Raw genomic sequence first — 18,524 nt, 5'->3', positions numbered from 1 at the left:
GGGCACCCCCAGCTCCCGCTGCAGCCGATCGCTGGCTGGCTCCTCCCTGACCCAGGCCTAAAGCCTCAGTCTGTGGCTTGGAGCCGACATATGCAAATTAGCCGCCATCTTGTTTGTCAGTTAATTTGCATATACTCACTGATTAGCCAATGAAAAGGGTAGCGGTCGTACGCCAATTACCATGTTTCTCTTTTATTAGTGTAGATTATTATTTCTATTTTTTAAATTAATTTCAGAGAGACAGAGAGAGGAAAGATGGATAGAAATATCAATGATGAGAGATGCTCTGCCTCCTGCACACCCCACATTGGGGATCGAGTCTGCAACCCAGGCATGTGCCCTGACTGGGAATTGAACCGTGACCTCCTGGATCATAGGTCGACACTCAACCACTGAGCCACGCCAGACGGGCCCTCTCTGTTTCTTGAACTAACCAAGGTCTGCAGCTTCTAGACCTTCACCCGTGCTGCTGTCTCTGCTTGGAAAACCTCTGACCTTTTCACCTCCTGGGACATACTTCTCCTTGCTCTGGGTCTGGCTGAATCACACTTATGCTTCAAGGCTCAGCTTAAAATTCAATTTCTCTAGAAAAGATTTCCTGAATATCTTTTAACTCCCTTCTATTAGGTTCTTATGCCACATGCTTCCTCTACCATGAACTTAGCTGTTTTGCTTATTTGACTCTTTCTCACGAGCCTGGAAGCTAGTGAGACAGGGGTCATGTCTGTTATATACATCAGCTTCCTAAATGCCGGAACACAGCAAGTTCTTTATGTTTTTAAATGAATGGCTGTTTGGATGGCCCTATTAGCATCTCCCTTTCAACTGCTGTCCACTGTGGCTGCTCTAGACAGCTATCAGCCGCCCGACCCAACAAGAGTTCCACAGCCTTTGAAACTGGAAAATGTACCCAGGAGCCTTCCAAATTGGTTAATCTGATGTTTACTTTATTAATACTTTGAAGAGACCAATGGCTCTGACCCTCAGTTGAGATATCAATAATATATGTTCTTCTGGAACTGTCTGCCATGCTATTCTATGTGAGCCAGGGTGAGCAGCACACATTGGTAGCCAAAGTCAACCTTACAGTCTTCCCATCCTTCATCTTGTAGCGTCAAATGATTATCATGAAATGCATATTTTCTGTGTCTTATCAATAGAGAAATAGTGGAAGTCTGTGAGTTAGAGATTACTAGATAGCTAGGAATTTTGTGGGCTTTGAGTATCTTAATTCTTAAAGTGTTAACCCTCATGTCATATCTTTCTAGCCCAGCAGAATAAATAGAATAAAGACCCTCTTGTCTCACGTTTCATGCTGACTTCATACATAAACATGTGAGAGGGTCATGTCTGCATCTAAGGCCAGAGGCAAGCACAGCCTGCATTTACATTTGCAAATGAATTCAACAAATTAGCAGAAGAATTCTCACAATGAGAATATCCCTGAGAATGGGTGACCTAGGGATTCCACAGCATGGAGCTTTAGTCTGTTGCAGCCCATGAAACCCACCCCCTTGTCACACCTCAATTCACCGACCTTCCCAAGCTTTCTATTCATCCCATACAAAATGCTCTTAGCCAAATATAAATAATGACATATTAAAAACAACCACTAGATTTAATAGCTACAAAAATTCAATCTGATTTTTAACATTAAGTTGTGAATTTCTACCATTGTCTCAAAAAATAAATTCCTGTAATGAGTTATGTTATGTTCAATAAATTTTAGGTGAAGCAAAAGTAAGTAGATAAGTAGATATATAAATAGATATATATAGAGATAGATGATGATGATAGATAGATAGATAATAGATAGAATGAAAAGAAATTCTGATGCTGAACTGTCAGTTTACTTGGATGTTGAAAGTGCTGGCAATAATGAGAGTTGGGATGGCAAGCTCTTTATGGTATCTAAAACTGTTACCAACCCCTCCCTGGAACATTCCCTTCTGGCTATGAGGTTCTTGTATATTCCTGATTTTCTACCATCTGATTATTCTTTGCTACTTTGCTGATCCTTTACACGTCCTGTCCCTTAGATGAGGGCATTTCCCTAGCATTCTCTTCCCATGTTTCTCCCCTTTCCTTCTCTCTCTCTCTTCCCTCCTCCTCCTCCCTTCCCCCCTCCTCCCACTACTCCAGCAATCTCATCTCACCAGGAGGGTTAAACTCTTTGGATCTCTGCAGCCAGGTTTGATTAACCAGATGGAAGTTCCTCTGAGTAGGTGGTTCTCAGCCTTGACTGATGATTAAATTGCCTTGGGGGCTTTAAGATTCTGATGCCCAGAACATATCCTGAACCAATTTAATCAGACTCTTTTGAAATGAGACTTAGATCTGGGATTTTTAAACTGAGTTTTTTACTTATACCCAAAACTATTTCTTTCCTAACTTCTCTACATCATTAATGGAATCACTATCTTTCCAGACTGCTGGCTGAAAATTCTGAGAATTATCCTTGATATTTTCCTTTTCATTTGCCTGCTACGTCCAATCAATCCATAGAACCTTCTGTTACTTCAACAATGAATCTCAGGTATGTCCCTCATTCCTGATTGCACAGCTGTATCCCTCTTCAGGTTGTTCTTATTTCTAATTTCTTTAACAGGCATTTTGGGTGAGTAGGAACTGAGGTTTGAACAGAAAGGGTAAGAAGCATAGATAGCCATTTCCTCTTCTAGCCCTTCGCTCCCACCCCTCTTCAATATTCATGCTGGCTAGCCTGGACCCCAAACGTTGATAACAAGGGAAGCTGTGTGGCATTTTTATATTTATTTTCATATATTAATTTACAAGAGAGCTAAGGAGCCCTTTGGAAAAGTGGGGCTGGGATTCTGATCCCCATGAAAATCTGAGGTTATAAAACTACGCAGTATCTACTAGTAGATGGCCCTAGGAGGTCATATTTCAGGAAAGGGTAACTGGCTCTGGGAGAGAATTCACATAATGCACTAGTGCAGTGGTTCTCAACCTTCTGGCCCTTTAAATACAGTTCCTCATGTTGTGACCCAACCATAAAATTATTTTCGTTGCTGCTTCATAACTGTAATGTTGCTACTGTTATGAATCATAATGTAAATATCTGATATGCAGGATGGACTTAGGCGACCCCTGTGAAAGGGTCGTTCGACCACCAAAGGGGTCGCGACCCACAGGTTGAGAACCGCTGCACTAGTGGGAGTAGAAGGGTATGGTCAATGCTAGATATGGCCAGGTGGCTGACCCTGGAACTCAGCTTAGCCCAGCCCTCTGGCAGTTTTTAAGATATTCTGGGGATATGATGTATGATGTCTGTACATAGAAGTGTGTATGTGTAAATGGGTGCAGTAATTTAGAGGACTATTAAACCTGCCAGGTACCAGGTGCCCTGCCAGGTGTGGTCGTCACCTCAGTAAGCACAGTATAGAAGAAAAGAATCATCTCTCTCATCTCATACAAACTGTTATTGAGAAGTGATTTTGCAAATATCTTCCCCAAGGCTGACTTATGGCTGCATATCTGTGCAACAGTTGCACTGGGCATGCAATACCTTGCACACTAGCAGAAATACTAGGGCATAAGCAGATTTCTGGTCTACCAATATCAAGGTGGTGATATCCTCCAGGCTAGCCGGGGCTGTGGCAGTGGCCAGCAGCACTGTTCTATTTCTACCATCATAGGGGCAATGGTAGTGTGACATTGTTAGCAATGGGGGTGGAGTACTAACCCTAAAGCGGAGCCAGGTGATGTTGGGCCCAGAACACTAGGTGTTGTGGCTCTACGGTCTGTGTAGGAGAGCAGTTTTCAGGACTATGCACCACACAGGCATGTGTGAGCACTCATTGGATTATTAGAACTCCGTAAAGGTAGGTGCTCTGAGCACTTGGACCTGGTATGACTTTGGGACTATGAAAAAACCATGGACAAAGAATAAAACAATGTGATTAAGCTATATGGAAAGAATGTTCAAGATAACTTTTATTTGTATATTGTTTTATTCTATTTTGCTTCCCATGTCTCATCATTCCAACCCATTTTAATCACTCTTGTCAAGATACCTTTTGAAAACATAATTCTCTGGCCATGTCACTAATACTTCTCACTCCCACCTCCATGACATAGAAATAAACAACAGTGACAATCAAATCTCACATTGTCTAAACTATGTCTCCGCTTTTAGCCTGCCATCCACAAGCCTCCTTACGAGGGCAGTTCCAGGGTGATTTCCTTTCAGTTTCTTCCAGTAAGAGCAAATTGCTGACCATTGTCCTGTGACCTGTTGTCCTTTGGCCTTGGGACTATGCTGTGTTGTCTACTTTCTCCCATTTTTTGAAGCTCTAATCCAGCCAGTCCTTCAGGACCCAGACCCAATGCACACCTTTTCCACACTGGCCAGCAAGACGTAACCACTTCCTCCTCCATGATTCTGTGGCTCCTTGTTTTTGTTCTGACATTTTATCACTTCCCATTGTGTGTCTTATAATTTGAGTGCACAGCTAATCTCCCCTTATTAACTACAAAACCCCTACAGGCTGGGTTAGCCTTATATAACTTTGCTTTTCCCAGCAAGACCAGCCTTGTGTTAGGGGAAATATTTGTTCAAAAAGAGAATGAATAAGAGCCAGCAGTAGGAACATTTCTATTTTCCTGTTCCTCGCCATGGCCTCAGAGAGAGCTAGGTGAGGTATTCTGAGGTGAGAGAGAAGGGAGGAGTGAGTGAGCTACCACATTTATAGGTGACTAATGCTTTCCAAAGGAAATGAAAGATTTGCAGTTATTACTACTTTGCAAAGCTTTATTTTCCCACTTAGGGGCCAGCCTCCAATTTTGCAATCTGAAAAATAACAAAAAGCAAGTTCCACATGTAAGGCAGTCCCCACGGTCTCGGCAATTATTTTTAGGTCATTGTGATGTGATTTCTGCGGCGAAATGCTTCCCTGGCTCAGAATTATTGCCATTTTTCTGACTCGTGTTTGTTTCTCACGCTCTGTCTGGCCCGGGCCCATATTCCTGACCTCATTTCTGCTATACCGTTTCCCTATTTGACCATCCAAACAGGCACGCCTAACAGCTGACCCACAGCCACTTCCCCAAAACATCTCCATGGATATCCACAGTTTGTGGAGCTTGTTGATGACCACCTGTGGCCATGAATGTTCATGGGCCTCTGAGCATTGCGTAAGGGTGGAGACAGCAGGCAGCAAAGAGTCTGAGCTCCCTTAACCAAGGAATGGACAGAAATAGGGAAGCTTCCGTCAGTGGTGCAGTATAACATGGCCACATACAGGTGCATTTGATTAAATCTAGGAATAAAGGGGCCTGACGGACCAAATACCGATTTACTGCTTCATTAATAAGGAGGTCCAAACCCAAATCACTGGGTGCATCCAGTCATATTTCTGCTGGTGCTTCCTCCCACTTGCTCCATTGCATCACTTTCCCATCACAAGCACAGCGCTGGACACTACATCATGAACGCTTTTAGACAGCAGGAACCATGTTAAGCTTTTTTGCATACCCACCCCTGCAGCACTTAGAAGAATGTATTTTGCACATGCAGTGAGCTGAACAAATACCTGGCCATGTGCATAGAGTGGAAAGAGAACTGGATTTGGAAATAGACCTGCATTGAAGTCCCAGCTTTGATTATCCCTGGCCCTATGCCCTTGGGCATGTCATTGAACCCACTGAGGTTTCAGGTCTCCAACGCTAGGTGGTCTCTAAGTCTCCTTAACCAACCCACCTTCTCTAATTATATTTGAAATTGATTGATATTGCCATCAACCGGCTACTACCAAGTCTCACAAATGCCACCAACTGGTCTCCTCATGCTTTTCTCCTTAATTTTCACACTCCAGCCAAAATCAACTTTTTAATCATCTTTCTTACCTAAGCCACATCATTTTATTTCTCTGCTTAAAACATTTTCCACAGAAAATCCCTCTAGTTTAAAAGTCCAAACTCATTGATGTGAATTCATGATTTAGCTTTACCCTGTCCTGCAATTCAGCCACACCCTCAGCTCCTCCAGCCCTTCACAGATGCTGATCCCTCTGCCTAAAGGTCTTTCCTATGCCTCTTTTGACTTATTCCTACTCATTCTTTGGGCCTCAGCTTACACTTTCTTTTCTTAAGAAGACAGTCCTCAGCATCCCACAATGCCCTGTGCTTACCCCTATTACAGTCTCATCATCCTGTCTTCCCACTGTGTGTGTACTTTCTTCTCTCCCAGAAAGCCCCGAGAGGCAGCATGGTATCCTGTACATTCCTGTGTCCTTGTTAACTCAGCACAGTGAATAACTGAATGGACCTATGACATACTCACACCTGACCACCCCCCCCCCAACTTGTTGTACCTCTTCTCCCCAACTGCCCAGTTCCCTGCATTGTCGGAACACATGCCCAGGCACCAACAAGCCAAGCCCTCTTGACTACTGTTTCTCATCATTTATGACCACTGCAATTTCCCCCCAAATGCTAGTGGCCGTGGTGCTCTTGCGCCTTCTTGGTTTCTGGGGTCAGATTTGAGGATCAGTGATCAGCTTCCAAGTTCTTAGGTAGAAAAAGTTAATAGATCAAAAGTACTATCTTATATATGAACTCCAGAAGTTATACTTGGCAAGAAAGAGTAAATAAGATTAAAGTCCACCAAACCAAACCAAAGAAAACAGAGTATAGAAATGCATGTAATCAACCAGCTACTGCCCTTCTTCTTCCCAAAACATACAACAGACATATCATTATGGATACATACTCTTACCCCATCCCAGGTTCCAAGTATTCTGTCTTTAGGGGTTTATTCCTTTGAGTTAAGGCAGATTTGGCAAATATATGGCATATATCTTGTTACTCTCCATTCTCATGCTATTGGCCGATTACAATAAGTGCTAACACAATTTTCTTTTGGTAGGGCCTGAGAATCTTTCCCAGCACAGGGCTCCCAACATCAACTACCAGTAGGTCCCCAACTTAAGCATTATTCTCTAAAATGACCTTTGTTAAAATGCAAAGGCCCCAGGCTGGAGAACAGTGTAGATCACTGGAATCTTGGGGTAATTGACTGAGCAAGTACTTTCTTTAAGACAAGGGAAGCAAGGAAGACTTTGGACACTCAGGGGAAAAAAGTGCCAGGGTTGGAGGAGCAGGCTTCAGAAAAGGGAAAGAAAGGCAAGGAAGGAACCATCATCTGAGTAGTTCTGGCACGAAGTTTACTTGCTCTAAGACAAAGGCTCATGAAGCCCATGGAGCTGGCCTTAGGGGCCCAAGCCCCTGTGGAACGTGTTCTCTTTCTGGTTTCTGACAGAGCACTGTATTCCATTAAACTTTCCCCTACACAGGGATTGGGGGATTACCCAGCTTGTCAGATATGAATAGTTTATGTGAGTCTAGACTAGAGAAGGAACGTCATGATTAGCTTCTGATATGCAGGCAGTATGCTTGGCATGCCTCTTTCAGGAAAAGCATGGAGTGGATGAGAAGGCTCTAAAATGGAAAGGGGTTTCCACTCACTGGGTGGAAGACCAAGCACTTCCCCTTGATTACAGATCACTGGGCAGTATTTCTGAGAATTAGTGTTGCCAGGTGGTTGAATGATAAAATCTAGGCCAGCTGCTTAAATGAGCTTGCATGACTCCATGAGGCTGTTCTGCAAGCCCCTGGGCAATTGCCCAAATGCCCTCTAGGAGCTCTAGTGCCAGATGTTGATGCAAATAAGCCCATAATGATGCAGGCAACAGGAATGGAACACACCTAGCATGCTCAACTGTCACGTGCCTTTTTAGAAGGAATATATTTAGATGCCTTGGATCATTCAGCTATTCAAACATTTAATTGCAAGTGGAACCAAAGATCAACATTTTCTTGGGGAAAGTAACATGTGTAGTAGCTTTGCAATGATTAATTCTTCATGAGAAGGAGAGAGGAACTTGTGACTTGCTGCATGTGTGTATGTGTGTGTGTTGTGCCAGCTGTGTATTCTTTTGCTGTGATGTGTCCATGAGTATCAAAAACAATCAAAATTCTTTTTACTTGAAAACTTAAAGATGGCTAAATCCCCATTAACTCAATATAAAGGCAGTCTTACAGAACAGTATGCTTCTGGAATATTCCTCAGAGGTTTGAATGACAAGCTGAAGTTGGTTTTCTCTCTGCAATTCTTACCTGCTAATGTAAGCAAGACTCGCAGCAGCCAACAAGGTGAGTCCATTCTTCTTCAATGGATAGCAGTGTGGCCTGAGGATGACTTCAACCAGGGAAAAGGGGAGTATGAACGTGTGCTGCAGGAGGAAATATGGCAGTCATGTCAGTGCCTCCACTTCCTAGTGTTTCTAATTCTCTCTTCCCCCTCCCCTCTACTTTTTCCACAACTACCAGGGAAACTTTCCAAAACTGAGATCGTATTCCTTAGATGCCCAAGGACCTCCAGTAGCTCTCTCTTGCTTATCATACACATCCAAACTCCTTTGTCTGGCTACCAAGGTTCTTTTTAATGTGCCATTGCCCAATCTTGTCCTGTTTATTGCCTGCTGCTTCCCTCTCCTAATACACACACGTGCATGCATGCACACACGCACACACATGTGTGCACACACACACTCACTCCTCCACTGAAACAAGGCTGTTTCCTTCATTATTCTTTGTACCCAGCATGCCTGCTCCCACCTTCACACTTCCCGTTCATTCCTCAACTGTGTGAAACGTGTCTTCTCTCCCTGTACTGTATTCACATTCATCTATGTTCTCACAGCCAGTGCAATTTTCCATGATGCTGTCTCTGAATTTTCCTTTTGCTAATTGCTCTCACCCAATCTAACTGCATTTATATCCTGTGCCATGCAGTCTAGCACTTGTGATGTGTATTTGTAAGATCTTGGGGGCCAGAGAACACGTCTTAGCCCATCTCTGCATTCCCCATTGCACTTGGCGCCAAAACCCGCTATGCCCTCCCCACTCCTTCCCTGCTTAACCCTCTCCTTCATAACCATCTGTCTTCTCTCACATCTTTCAAACCCTTAACATGTTTTTTAAAATAATGCAATCAAGGAAATAAGCCTTTAGTAATAGTGGTGTTTTCAGGTGGAAAGACTACAGAGATCTGCTCCCATCTTGGTTGTGGGAACTGATCTGGGAACTAAATTTGCCCTTCTGCCATACTCTGTGCTTATTGGGAATATCTAATAGTGTTAGCATTTTACAGTTTTTACATTTCTGTCATTCCTCTTTCATCCCTCTTGCATCCATAGCCTTTTCCTGCAAACTCCATCCCATTCCCATTCCTGAGTCCTGAGGCAGCGATGTCAGCACCTTGGTTACAGTAGTCCCTGGGGTTTAGGAAGGCCACAGCGCCCGCATGACCATGCTCCATGCCCAGCTATGCTCTGGAAGGCCTTTGCTGCCTGTCCCATTATGCTTGTGCTTAGAGGCAGCCCCAGGAGGCAGTAGCTCCCTCTTGCCTTATCTGACCTAACTAAGGTACAGTCAGATCAAGACCTTTAGATGACACAATTTGAGCTGGCGATAGCAACAAAGTCTAACCTATTCCAGTGCTCTCTCCTCTATGAGACAAGCCATTATATAGACTTAGACAGTGTTAAAAAATAATAATAAATTTTAAAAAGACATTTAGATGACAGGAAACAAGACAAGTGTTGGGGTGAGAAGGAACAAGTCTTAAGCATAGGGTGTTACTGGGCGGAGAGGGCCTCCTGGGGGCCCCCAGTCAAGGCTGCTGTTGGGTGGCACAGAGCAGTTAGGCCTCTTTAAGGCCCTGAGAGCCCACATTTTAGTAGCAAAGCCTAGAGAAACAGCCTTTGGTACAAACCATAGCTTTGATATAATCTGTCCAAAGCTGGTCCTGAACCTCCTGACTGGTTGGATAAGCAAATGGAAAGACTGCCAGGTGCACTGTCACACCTTGCCTCCTGTTTCAGTCTGATTTTAGGCTACAGCTTCTGTGTCTCTCCCTCCAGTAAAGGAACATGATATTTAAAGGCTCGACTTTTGAATCTGGCCCCGGACTAGTTTCTGAACTTCCTCTTCCTCAGTTGTGAAATGGGGTAATTACTAATGCACACGTGTTAGGGGTGCTGCTCTGAGGACTGAGATACGTGCACGGAAAGGGCTGGCCCCTTGGCCCAGGAGACTTGTAGTGAGCATTAGCTGTGATTGCCCTTACTGTGATATCGTTCTTCTCTCATTGCTGACCCAATGTGGAGAGGGAGAGGCAAAGTTCTGGGATGCCCACAGCACCCAGTGCCCGGATACACCCTGACCCATAGGAGGAGGCTGTGGTAGCAGAGCCACCCCCACAGTCACCCCATGACTCCCTCCTCAGCCCCCAGCTGGCGCCTGTGCTCCCAGCCTCGGAGCCCTGGCAATGCTGTGACGGACATGATGTTTTTTTTCCCCAGAGGCCGCCTCAGGAGGTGAGAGATGGGGCTGTCCTTCCAGCAAAGCCCCTGCCTCTCCACCTGCCTTCATTCTGCCACAGCCAGGAAAGATCCAACTCCTGCTAGCAACCATTAACAGTCCCATTATACCAGCCTTTGCTCTGACAGATTTTATTAGCGCTGTCCACTGGCAGCAGCTTCTGCTCTCTACATTAATGATTATTTGGAACAGAATTCCTGTGAAACAATGCACTGTGTCTGCATTAGGAGAAAATGAGTTCACAGTGATTAATGCTTTCACAACAGATAACTCAGGGATGCATGACTGGTCACCTCTTCAAGGGGCCTGCCCTTTGCAAGTGACATTCAATTGAATTTCCAAGTGAATTCTCCCTGATGACTCTGGGAAGCTTACTTCAGTGATGTCATTAGTGATGGGCCATATACTGTGGCTTAATACCTACTAAAAGGTCCTTAAAAGAACCACAGTTTTTGGCTGGGCTGGGGGTAGAAATGAGGGAGTAGAAATGAGGGGAGGAGGAAGACCACATTCTGTGAGCTTTCTAAATATTTAGCTACTGTGAAGAGCCAAGCATGACGCACTAAACCTTGTGGTATTTCAAATGTACTGGTATGTCACCTCATGTTGATATAAATTACATAACCTTTGTCAGGCAGCATATTTTTTTTAAAGAGGAAGAAACAATTCAGTAAGAGAAAAATCAAATATGCTTTCTACTTCCAAAAGAATCTAATAATTAGGCTGGGATTGACACAAATTAGAATGCTGCCAAAAATTGCTGAAAACAGTGACTCATTCTGTATTTCAATTAACAGTTTCTCAGTTTCCCTTCTAAACAGTGAAGCTGACAAAAATTAATTATCTCAGAGGGGGTAAAATATTTCTTTCCAAAGTAAACAAAACACCATGGGCTGAAACAATAGTATGTGTAAACAGAGAGGATGGAGGAAGCTATCTTTCCTTGTCAAATAAGACATCATTTTGGTAGATTTTTCTTTAAATATCTCATTTTAAAAGCATCGGTTCAAAGGACAGTGTTGTTCTTTTCCCATCCTTCTTTACTAAAGTATGTCTTTTCTCCCGTCCTTGGTGTAATGCCTGCTTCCATTTGGATATATTAGAGACAGAACTATAAGCATGAAATATTGATTTAAGCATTAGTATAATAATTGCCATTTAGAGTCCCTGGTTGCAAAATAGCTTTGTAGATAAGTACTAAAATTTACCAGCCCATAGAAAATTCTTACAAGGTTACAGGAGTGGCAACATGGAAAATAATGAGCACTTACTTTGACTCAACTCATACCAGTAGGTAAGTAGCTGCTATAAACAGCTTTCCGGTATATGAAGCTAAACTTACAATAGGATGCATTTGCCTGGCTCTTGTGCAAGAGGCCAGGCTTAATCACTGAGATAACCCATGGAGCCGACAGCTCATCATTGTCATACAGGCTCCAGTACTGAATCAATAGGCTAGGATGGTCACACGCTTATCTCTAAGATTCTTAGGGGAACAAGAGCACTTAATTTTCTCCAGTGGCAAAAATTCAGGGAGCCTCCACACTTTAAATATCAGGTAACATTTGAAATATGATCTCTGACTCTTTCCTCTATTTCATTTTCTTATTGAACTAGCTGTTGGGTTGAGTTGACTAAGATAAACAAAACAGCTTGTACCTTCTGGGACTGGTCATTGGGAGACTTTCTCATTCATTGCTGTTTCTAATGAACTTACATGTTGCCCACTTCATGTTTGCATCTGTCTTCTTCCTTCCCCCTATTCAGGCAACACTTGGATCTGAGAATTAATTTCTTCCATTGCCTCTTCCCAAACTGATGTCCTTTCCCCAAGTCTCTAGGATAATGTCTTCAGTTTATGGTGCTCATGGGTAGAAAGTTTTAAATCAAGTTTTATTGCACCAACAAGATCTCATTTCTGGGTATGTTAAGGAGGGTATTTTTGCTTAGTGTATATTAAACATGTCACTTTTTAATTTATTTTAAAAATGAAAGCCTTCACAATCTCCTCAGGGCCAAACACATGGTCAAAACATCAATTAAAACTTAAACGTAAATACAACAGACATGAAAACAAAGGCAAAACCAACCTTAATAGAATGTTATTTTACCAGGCTTGTCATTATACTGTGGATCATGTTCCTTAAGCCTGAAAACTACATGCAGTAATAGTTGTTTTGTAAATCCTTGTAACACAATCTCTGCTTTTCATAATACTGTCCTTTTGCCAGCTAAAAACTTTTACCTCACTCCTTAGCACTTTCTCTTACTGTAGTTTCTGCCTCCAACCATCTACTAGTATATTCTCCATAGTTCCTGTGTTATTAAAGGTGCAATTTTGCTTTCAATCTGAAATATGGCAACCCTGAATGTAAATATAAGCTAAATTGCTTATATCTCTAGGGGGGGATTTCTCTCTCTCTTCTCCTCTCTCTCTCTCTCTCTCTCTCTCTCTCTCTCTCCTACACTACCTGCAGGGGTCTTTTTTTATCTTAAATGCTAGAGTTTAGAAGATAATTGGATTTGTAAAAATTCCCTTTTCCACTTTCTAGGAACTCAAGTGCATAGGCTGGGTACTGCTATAATTAAAGAGTCAATGTTCAAATACCTGGGAGGAGGGATTGGGAAGATAAACCAACTACAGAAAAGCCACAGGCTTCTCTTTGATCTCCATAGTCTATGTACGTAGCTGACACAGCCCAGCCTGCTAAATATTCAAAAACAGAAGTTAAAAACCAATAGTTTTATTTACTGCAGAGGAGTAGTAATGATTGCAGTTTACTCTGAAATGCACCAAAACAAGATAAGTTGATGGATGGATGCATATATATGTGCTAGAGCAAATACTGTGAGCTAGCAATAGTAGAACCTAAGTGGTGAGTAATATACGTGTTCCCTGTAAAATTCTTTAAACTCTGCTTCATGTTTGACATTTTTTATAATAAAATATTGGAAGAAATGCAAATAGTCTTTACTGACCTAGAAAGAGAAATAATTGCTCCATTGGGCCAAGGAAGAAAAGCATGCCATTATTTATGAACTTGTGTGTGGATTGAACAGGTGGTTAAATGATAACTTTGTGAATTTTCTAAGAAGGGTTTCTAAGTGATGTTTTACTTCCTATACTGTTGTCCTTGGGGTTAATATGTAGTTTGGCCAACATCTCAAAGCAGCATTCTTCTACTATGAAGCTAGTTGGCTTTGATGGCACCCAGCCTGGTGAAGAAGTGGCCATTTAGATTCTATTCAGGTAAGTATAAGACAAAAGAAAGATCTGGGATCTTAGGGACCGACCCTACAATCATGAGTATATCTGCTTCTTCCTGCTCTCCTCCTCTCTCCCCCTCCCTCTGCAAAGCATCAAAACCCCTCTCTCGCCCTCGCTGGTTTGGCTCAGTGGATAGAGCATCGGCCTGAGGACTGAAGGGTCCTGGGTTTGATTCCACTCACGGGCACATGCTGGGGTTGCGAGCCCGATCCCCAGTAGCGGGTGTGCAGGAGGCAGCCGATCAATCATTCTCTCTCATCATTGATGTTTCTATCTATCCCTTTCCCTTTCTCTTTGAAATCAATAAAAAAATATTTTTTTTAAAAAAAATAACTCTCTCTAACTTAACTCCTTGGCAATAACAATAGCCTTAGACACCTTTTATAATCACTAACTCATTCCTTTACTTCTTATAACCAAATGTGGTTCACTTTTTCCTTCAAATTCTTCTCATAACTGTCTATTCTTTAACCTTCCCCAGAACCACCTCCCTAGTTTTCCCCTATTTTGGTACAGACTCAACATTGCAATTTGACCAACCTCCTAAAGCAAGTTTCATGGTGCTACTCCCTGCTCCAAAACCTTCTGTGGCTCCCTGTTGCCTCTGCCCCCTGCCTATACTCCTTCTCTAATCCCATCTCTCTCTAAGTTTCCACAGTATCTTCAAAGACTCCCTCCTTTTAACTCAAACCAGTCTTCTCTTTAATCTTGGTGTTTTCTCCTATTTCCTTCCCTAGAATTCCTTTTTTTCACCCATCAATTCTGTAATTCTTCTCTCCCATCCACCCCAGCTTTGAGACACCTTACAATCAAAAGCACCTACACTAACATGAGAAGATATTTAAGAAAATCAAGACCCAGGAGAGCACTGAAACACAAATACACCAACCAGAGACCTGCTTGAGATTCAACAATACCTTTCCTGACAGCCAAAGTAAAAGAGAGAGATGGGATGTACACAGTTCTTTTTTTTTTGTAAGGGAAACTAATTTTTTCTACCCCTAATTAAGCCTCAAATAAATTTCTACCATTGTATTTCATTTAGGGACATTAACTCATGGTAGGCAGTGCTCTCAACTGTGCCCCATAGCAAGCACAGAGGTCTTGGTTCCACACATTGTAAAATCTCAAGACAAAATAATTAAACACAATCTATTGAATGGGAGATAATATTGTATAATTATGTAGCCTTGTAATGATCAGAGCAGTAGATGGACTTGAGAAATACTATTTTCTTCACAAGCATTTTTAGTGTTTGTCCCATTTGTGGGTCAGACAACAGCCATTATTTTATTCTGTGTTTAGAGCTGGGAGTGTAGGTATTACACACTGTTGATGATGCTGTTGAATGCTTGGAGGAAGCCGGAGAGTCTGTGGTAATGTTCACAACCTTTTACTGCAGATAAAGACTCTCATCAAAGAAACCATCCTGCCTCTTGAAGCTGAGTGCCCAGCCCTTTCGGCTACCTCTGAGGCCCATGTTGCATCCACATTATACCCACATCACATCCTGTCTTCCTTCGTATGAGATGCTCACTCTCCTGTTCTTCCCACAGCTACCTTGGTCTACATTAGACTCTTCAGTGCTTAATTATATTCAGTTTTATTTTTCACCCTATGAAGTTCATGTAATTTTTCTTCTATTCCGAATTAAATTATAAACAATTTGAGGTCAAAGTTCTCCTTTACTTTTTCAGGACATCCTCCCAACTCAGATTTATAAATGTTCTTTGACTGATTTTCTTCATTTGAGCCTTTATGTTGTAAAGTAGAATTAAGCCTTTAATATGGTTTATGGAGCCCCTAGTGAACTAGTAAACTGTCCTGTCTTACTTTCATGCCCACACCCCACCTACAGCCTTCACCCCACCCTTACCTCCTGATTAATCTGAACTCCATCCATAGTACCCTCTCTCACCACTGATACATAGACACTTATCCCTCCCCTCTCTCTGCCCTCACTACCTTCTTCTCACCTTACAGGGATAAGCACATATCACTGACTCTGGGACAGAATCTGAAACATCCAGCAGGTGCCCTTCCCTGGCATGGCCGGACCTCCCTGTGCTCATCCCCCTCACAGCATTACATAACTGCATTCACCTCATATTGGACAAACTTTAAATGGAAACAATTCAAAGAAGCTTAGGGCTATCACCATTTCATCTCCAGTGCCTAGCATGGTACTTAACCCACTCTGGCCACTTAATATCTGTAGCATTAGTGAATGAATCAATGAAACAATAGAATGGGCACAAGAGGAAGAATAGAGAGCTCTTCTGCATAGCTGGGGAAGACAACCCGGTATCCTGGTATGAGGAGACAACAGCTGCAGTCCAGATTCAAATGGCATGGGCAGCCATGCATCAGCTGTGTCCAGAGTAGCAGGGTCACAGCGTCAGTTCCACTTCAGGCTGGTCATATTTACCCTTTGTCATGGCTATAGTTTTCTTCTCCTAACATTCTGAAAAGGGGGTGTTGTGGGTCACAGAAAAACTTGCAAGAAAATGTGACTCCTGGGAACTCCCCTCGGGTGCCCATGTCATGGCAACTAAATTGCAGACTCAATAAAGGGGTCTCACCATCCAGGAGCCAACAACTCTGCAGAAGCTGGAAGATATGTAGCCAGTAAAGGCTGTTCTTTGTTAATCTTGGGACCCACTGGCCTCTGACCCTTCCCTCTGAACTTGGCCAGGTGGAAAACCCCCAGGTTGTACTCGATATCTTCTTACATCCCTCCCCTGTATTAATCTGTCATTAGCCCTTCCTCTGTGCTTCTGTGCCTGGCTGCACATAGCACACAGGGAGACTTGTTTTTAAGACATAGACAGATGGGCAGCTCTTTAGAAAACTGCTCCAAGTTGGAGGACGAAGACTGTTCTTTTCAAGAAAGAGAAAGTTTGGGAAGCTTGGGAATCTGTTCTTGCTTTAGAGCTACCATCTCTCAGGGCACCATCCCTTCCTCTCAGATATCGTACTACAATGTGAATAAAGGACTCAGAATGTGTAGACAGCCGGTTTCCCCGGGAGATAGCAGTATTTTAGGAAAGCATCCTGTAAGCATAAGCTCTGGGGAAAGGTTCCAAACTCCCCACATGACGATCCCATGATGGACCAGTTTCCACCCTTTCTCCTTCCTGCCTCCAGCTTTCCCTTGCTGACCCACCAGGGAGTTCCTAAAGGGACTCACCCACTGCTGTGCTGAAATGACAGGTACTCACTGGTGAGTTTCCCAAATGCAAATAATTGGTTGATTCAGAGTTAGTCTATATGTCAGGCTATATGAGGGACACATGAGCTCACCGTGTGGGTCTTAACACTAGAGGAGGAAATGGCTGAGAGAGGGACCTAGATGTAAAGGAAAAAGAGAAGTTTGCTTGGGAAATGTCCCCCTTCAATATCCATCACATATTTCATGAGAAGCGGTTATGTTTCAGCACTCCAGGCAATTAAAAGGTATATAAGATATGTTCCTGGAACTCAAAAAATATTGAATTTGAACTTAGGTGTTGCCTTACAGAAGTAGAACTAGTCAGTTTTAAAGCATTATAATGGAAGCTCTGGAAGTGATAGACAACAACAGGTGGCACTGGGTTAAGCACTTGGGAGTCCACAATAAAAGAGCACAAGGTCTTGTTTAATGCAAAGACCAACTTCTCTTTCACTCACTAGGTAAAATCTCTCTGACCGAAAAGACTCAGGGGTTTCTCTTCAACAGCTTTTGTGTCATCTCAAACTGTGTCTTATTATCTCATAGAGTTCCACTAAGTTGTGTTTTGTTCTCTCAAAATAAAAGTTAATTGTAATTCCCCTTTATTAAAAAAAGATCACTATATATTACAGATTAATTTTTCAATTATGAACCCCTTTTTCTTTCCTTGCTGGAATAAATAAAACCAAAGGCTTCTTGTAGGCTATAAAACTGAAGATGCCAAGTGGGATAGTAGATATGAGTTTGGTGTTCAGAAGATAAATTTATCTGAAGATAGAGATTTGGGAGCCAACAGAGTATAGATATGACTTTTTTTTTCATGGCAGTAGATGAGAGGACCCTAAGAGATTGTATGAGTTAAGAATAAAGGATCTCAGAGTAAACACTATGGAACAGCAATAGTTAAGCCAGTTTCTCAACCTCCACACTACTGATGTTGTAGAATAGATCATTCTTTGTTGTGGGAGCTACCTGTGCATTGTAGGATGTTTAGAGCATCCTTGGCTTCTACTTACTAGATGCCAGAAACATCCACTAACCCTCAGTTGTGACAATCAAAACTGTCTCCAGATTATTTCCAAGTGTCTCCTGGAGAGCAAAATCAATCCCAGTTGAGACTCTCTCATTTAAGTGATGGGCAAAAGAATATGTTGCAAATATAATTGACAAGGAGTGGTCATAAAATCTGGCAGTAAGGTAAATAAGGAAAGAGAATATTTTGAGAAAAATGTAATCAAATATCAAGGAAAGGTATCCTATATAATAAAAGCCTAATATGCAAATTGTCCAATCGGGAGTTCGACAGCTTGCTATAACGCGTGCTGACCACCAGGGGGGGGGGCGCAGAACATGGTGGTCATTGAGGATGTCCTATATAATAAAAGCCTAATATGCAAATTGTCCAATCAGGAGTTCAACAGCTTGCTATAATGTGTGCTGACCACCAGGGGGCGGCGCAGAACATGGTGGTCATTGAGGATGCGGCACTGGCAGCAGACAGCAGTGGAGGCGCTGCCAGCCCCGATGGGCTCCAGCGAGAGTGGGACCTCAGAGGGATGGTGGAGCAGGTGAGTGGGCGGCACCAGGCCACAGCCAGTGTGAGCCATGGCCTGATCTGCCCTGCAGATGGCAACCAGC

General features: G+C 42.8%; 1 protein-coding gene across 1 annotated transcript in view; it reads right to left on the bottom strand.

Annotated features, from left to right (window-relative positions):
* ADTRP (androgen-dependent TFPI-regulating protein) overlaps positions 1 to 18,524 on the bottom strand; it is an 88,182-nt gene that overhangs the window by 11,817 nt on the left and 57,841 nt on the right. Inside the window, exon 5 of the mRNA XM_005878425.2 lies at positions 8,140 to 8,255. Coding sequence (XP_005878487.1) covers positions 8,140 to 8,255 — 116 coding nt within the window. The remainder of the gene's footprint in view (positions 1 to 8,139; positions 8,256 to 18,524) is intronic.

Source organism: Myotis brandtii, unplaced genomic scaffold (assembly GCF_000412655.1).
Source record: "Myotis brandtii unplaced genomic scaffold, ASM41265v1 scaffold56, whole genome shotgun sequence".
NCBI classification, from domain to species: domain Eukaryota; kingdom Metazoa; phylum Chordata; class Mammalia; order Chiroptera; family Vespertilionidae; genus Myotis; species Myotis brandtii.
This window is presented reverse-complemented; position numbering and strand designations above follow the sequence as displayed.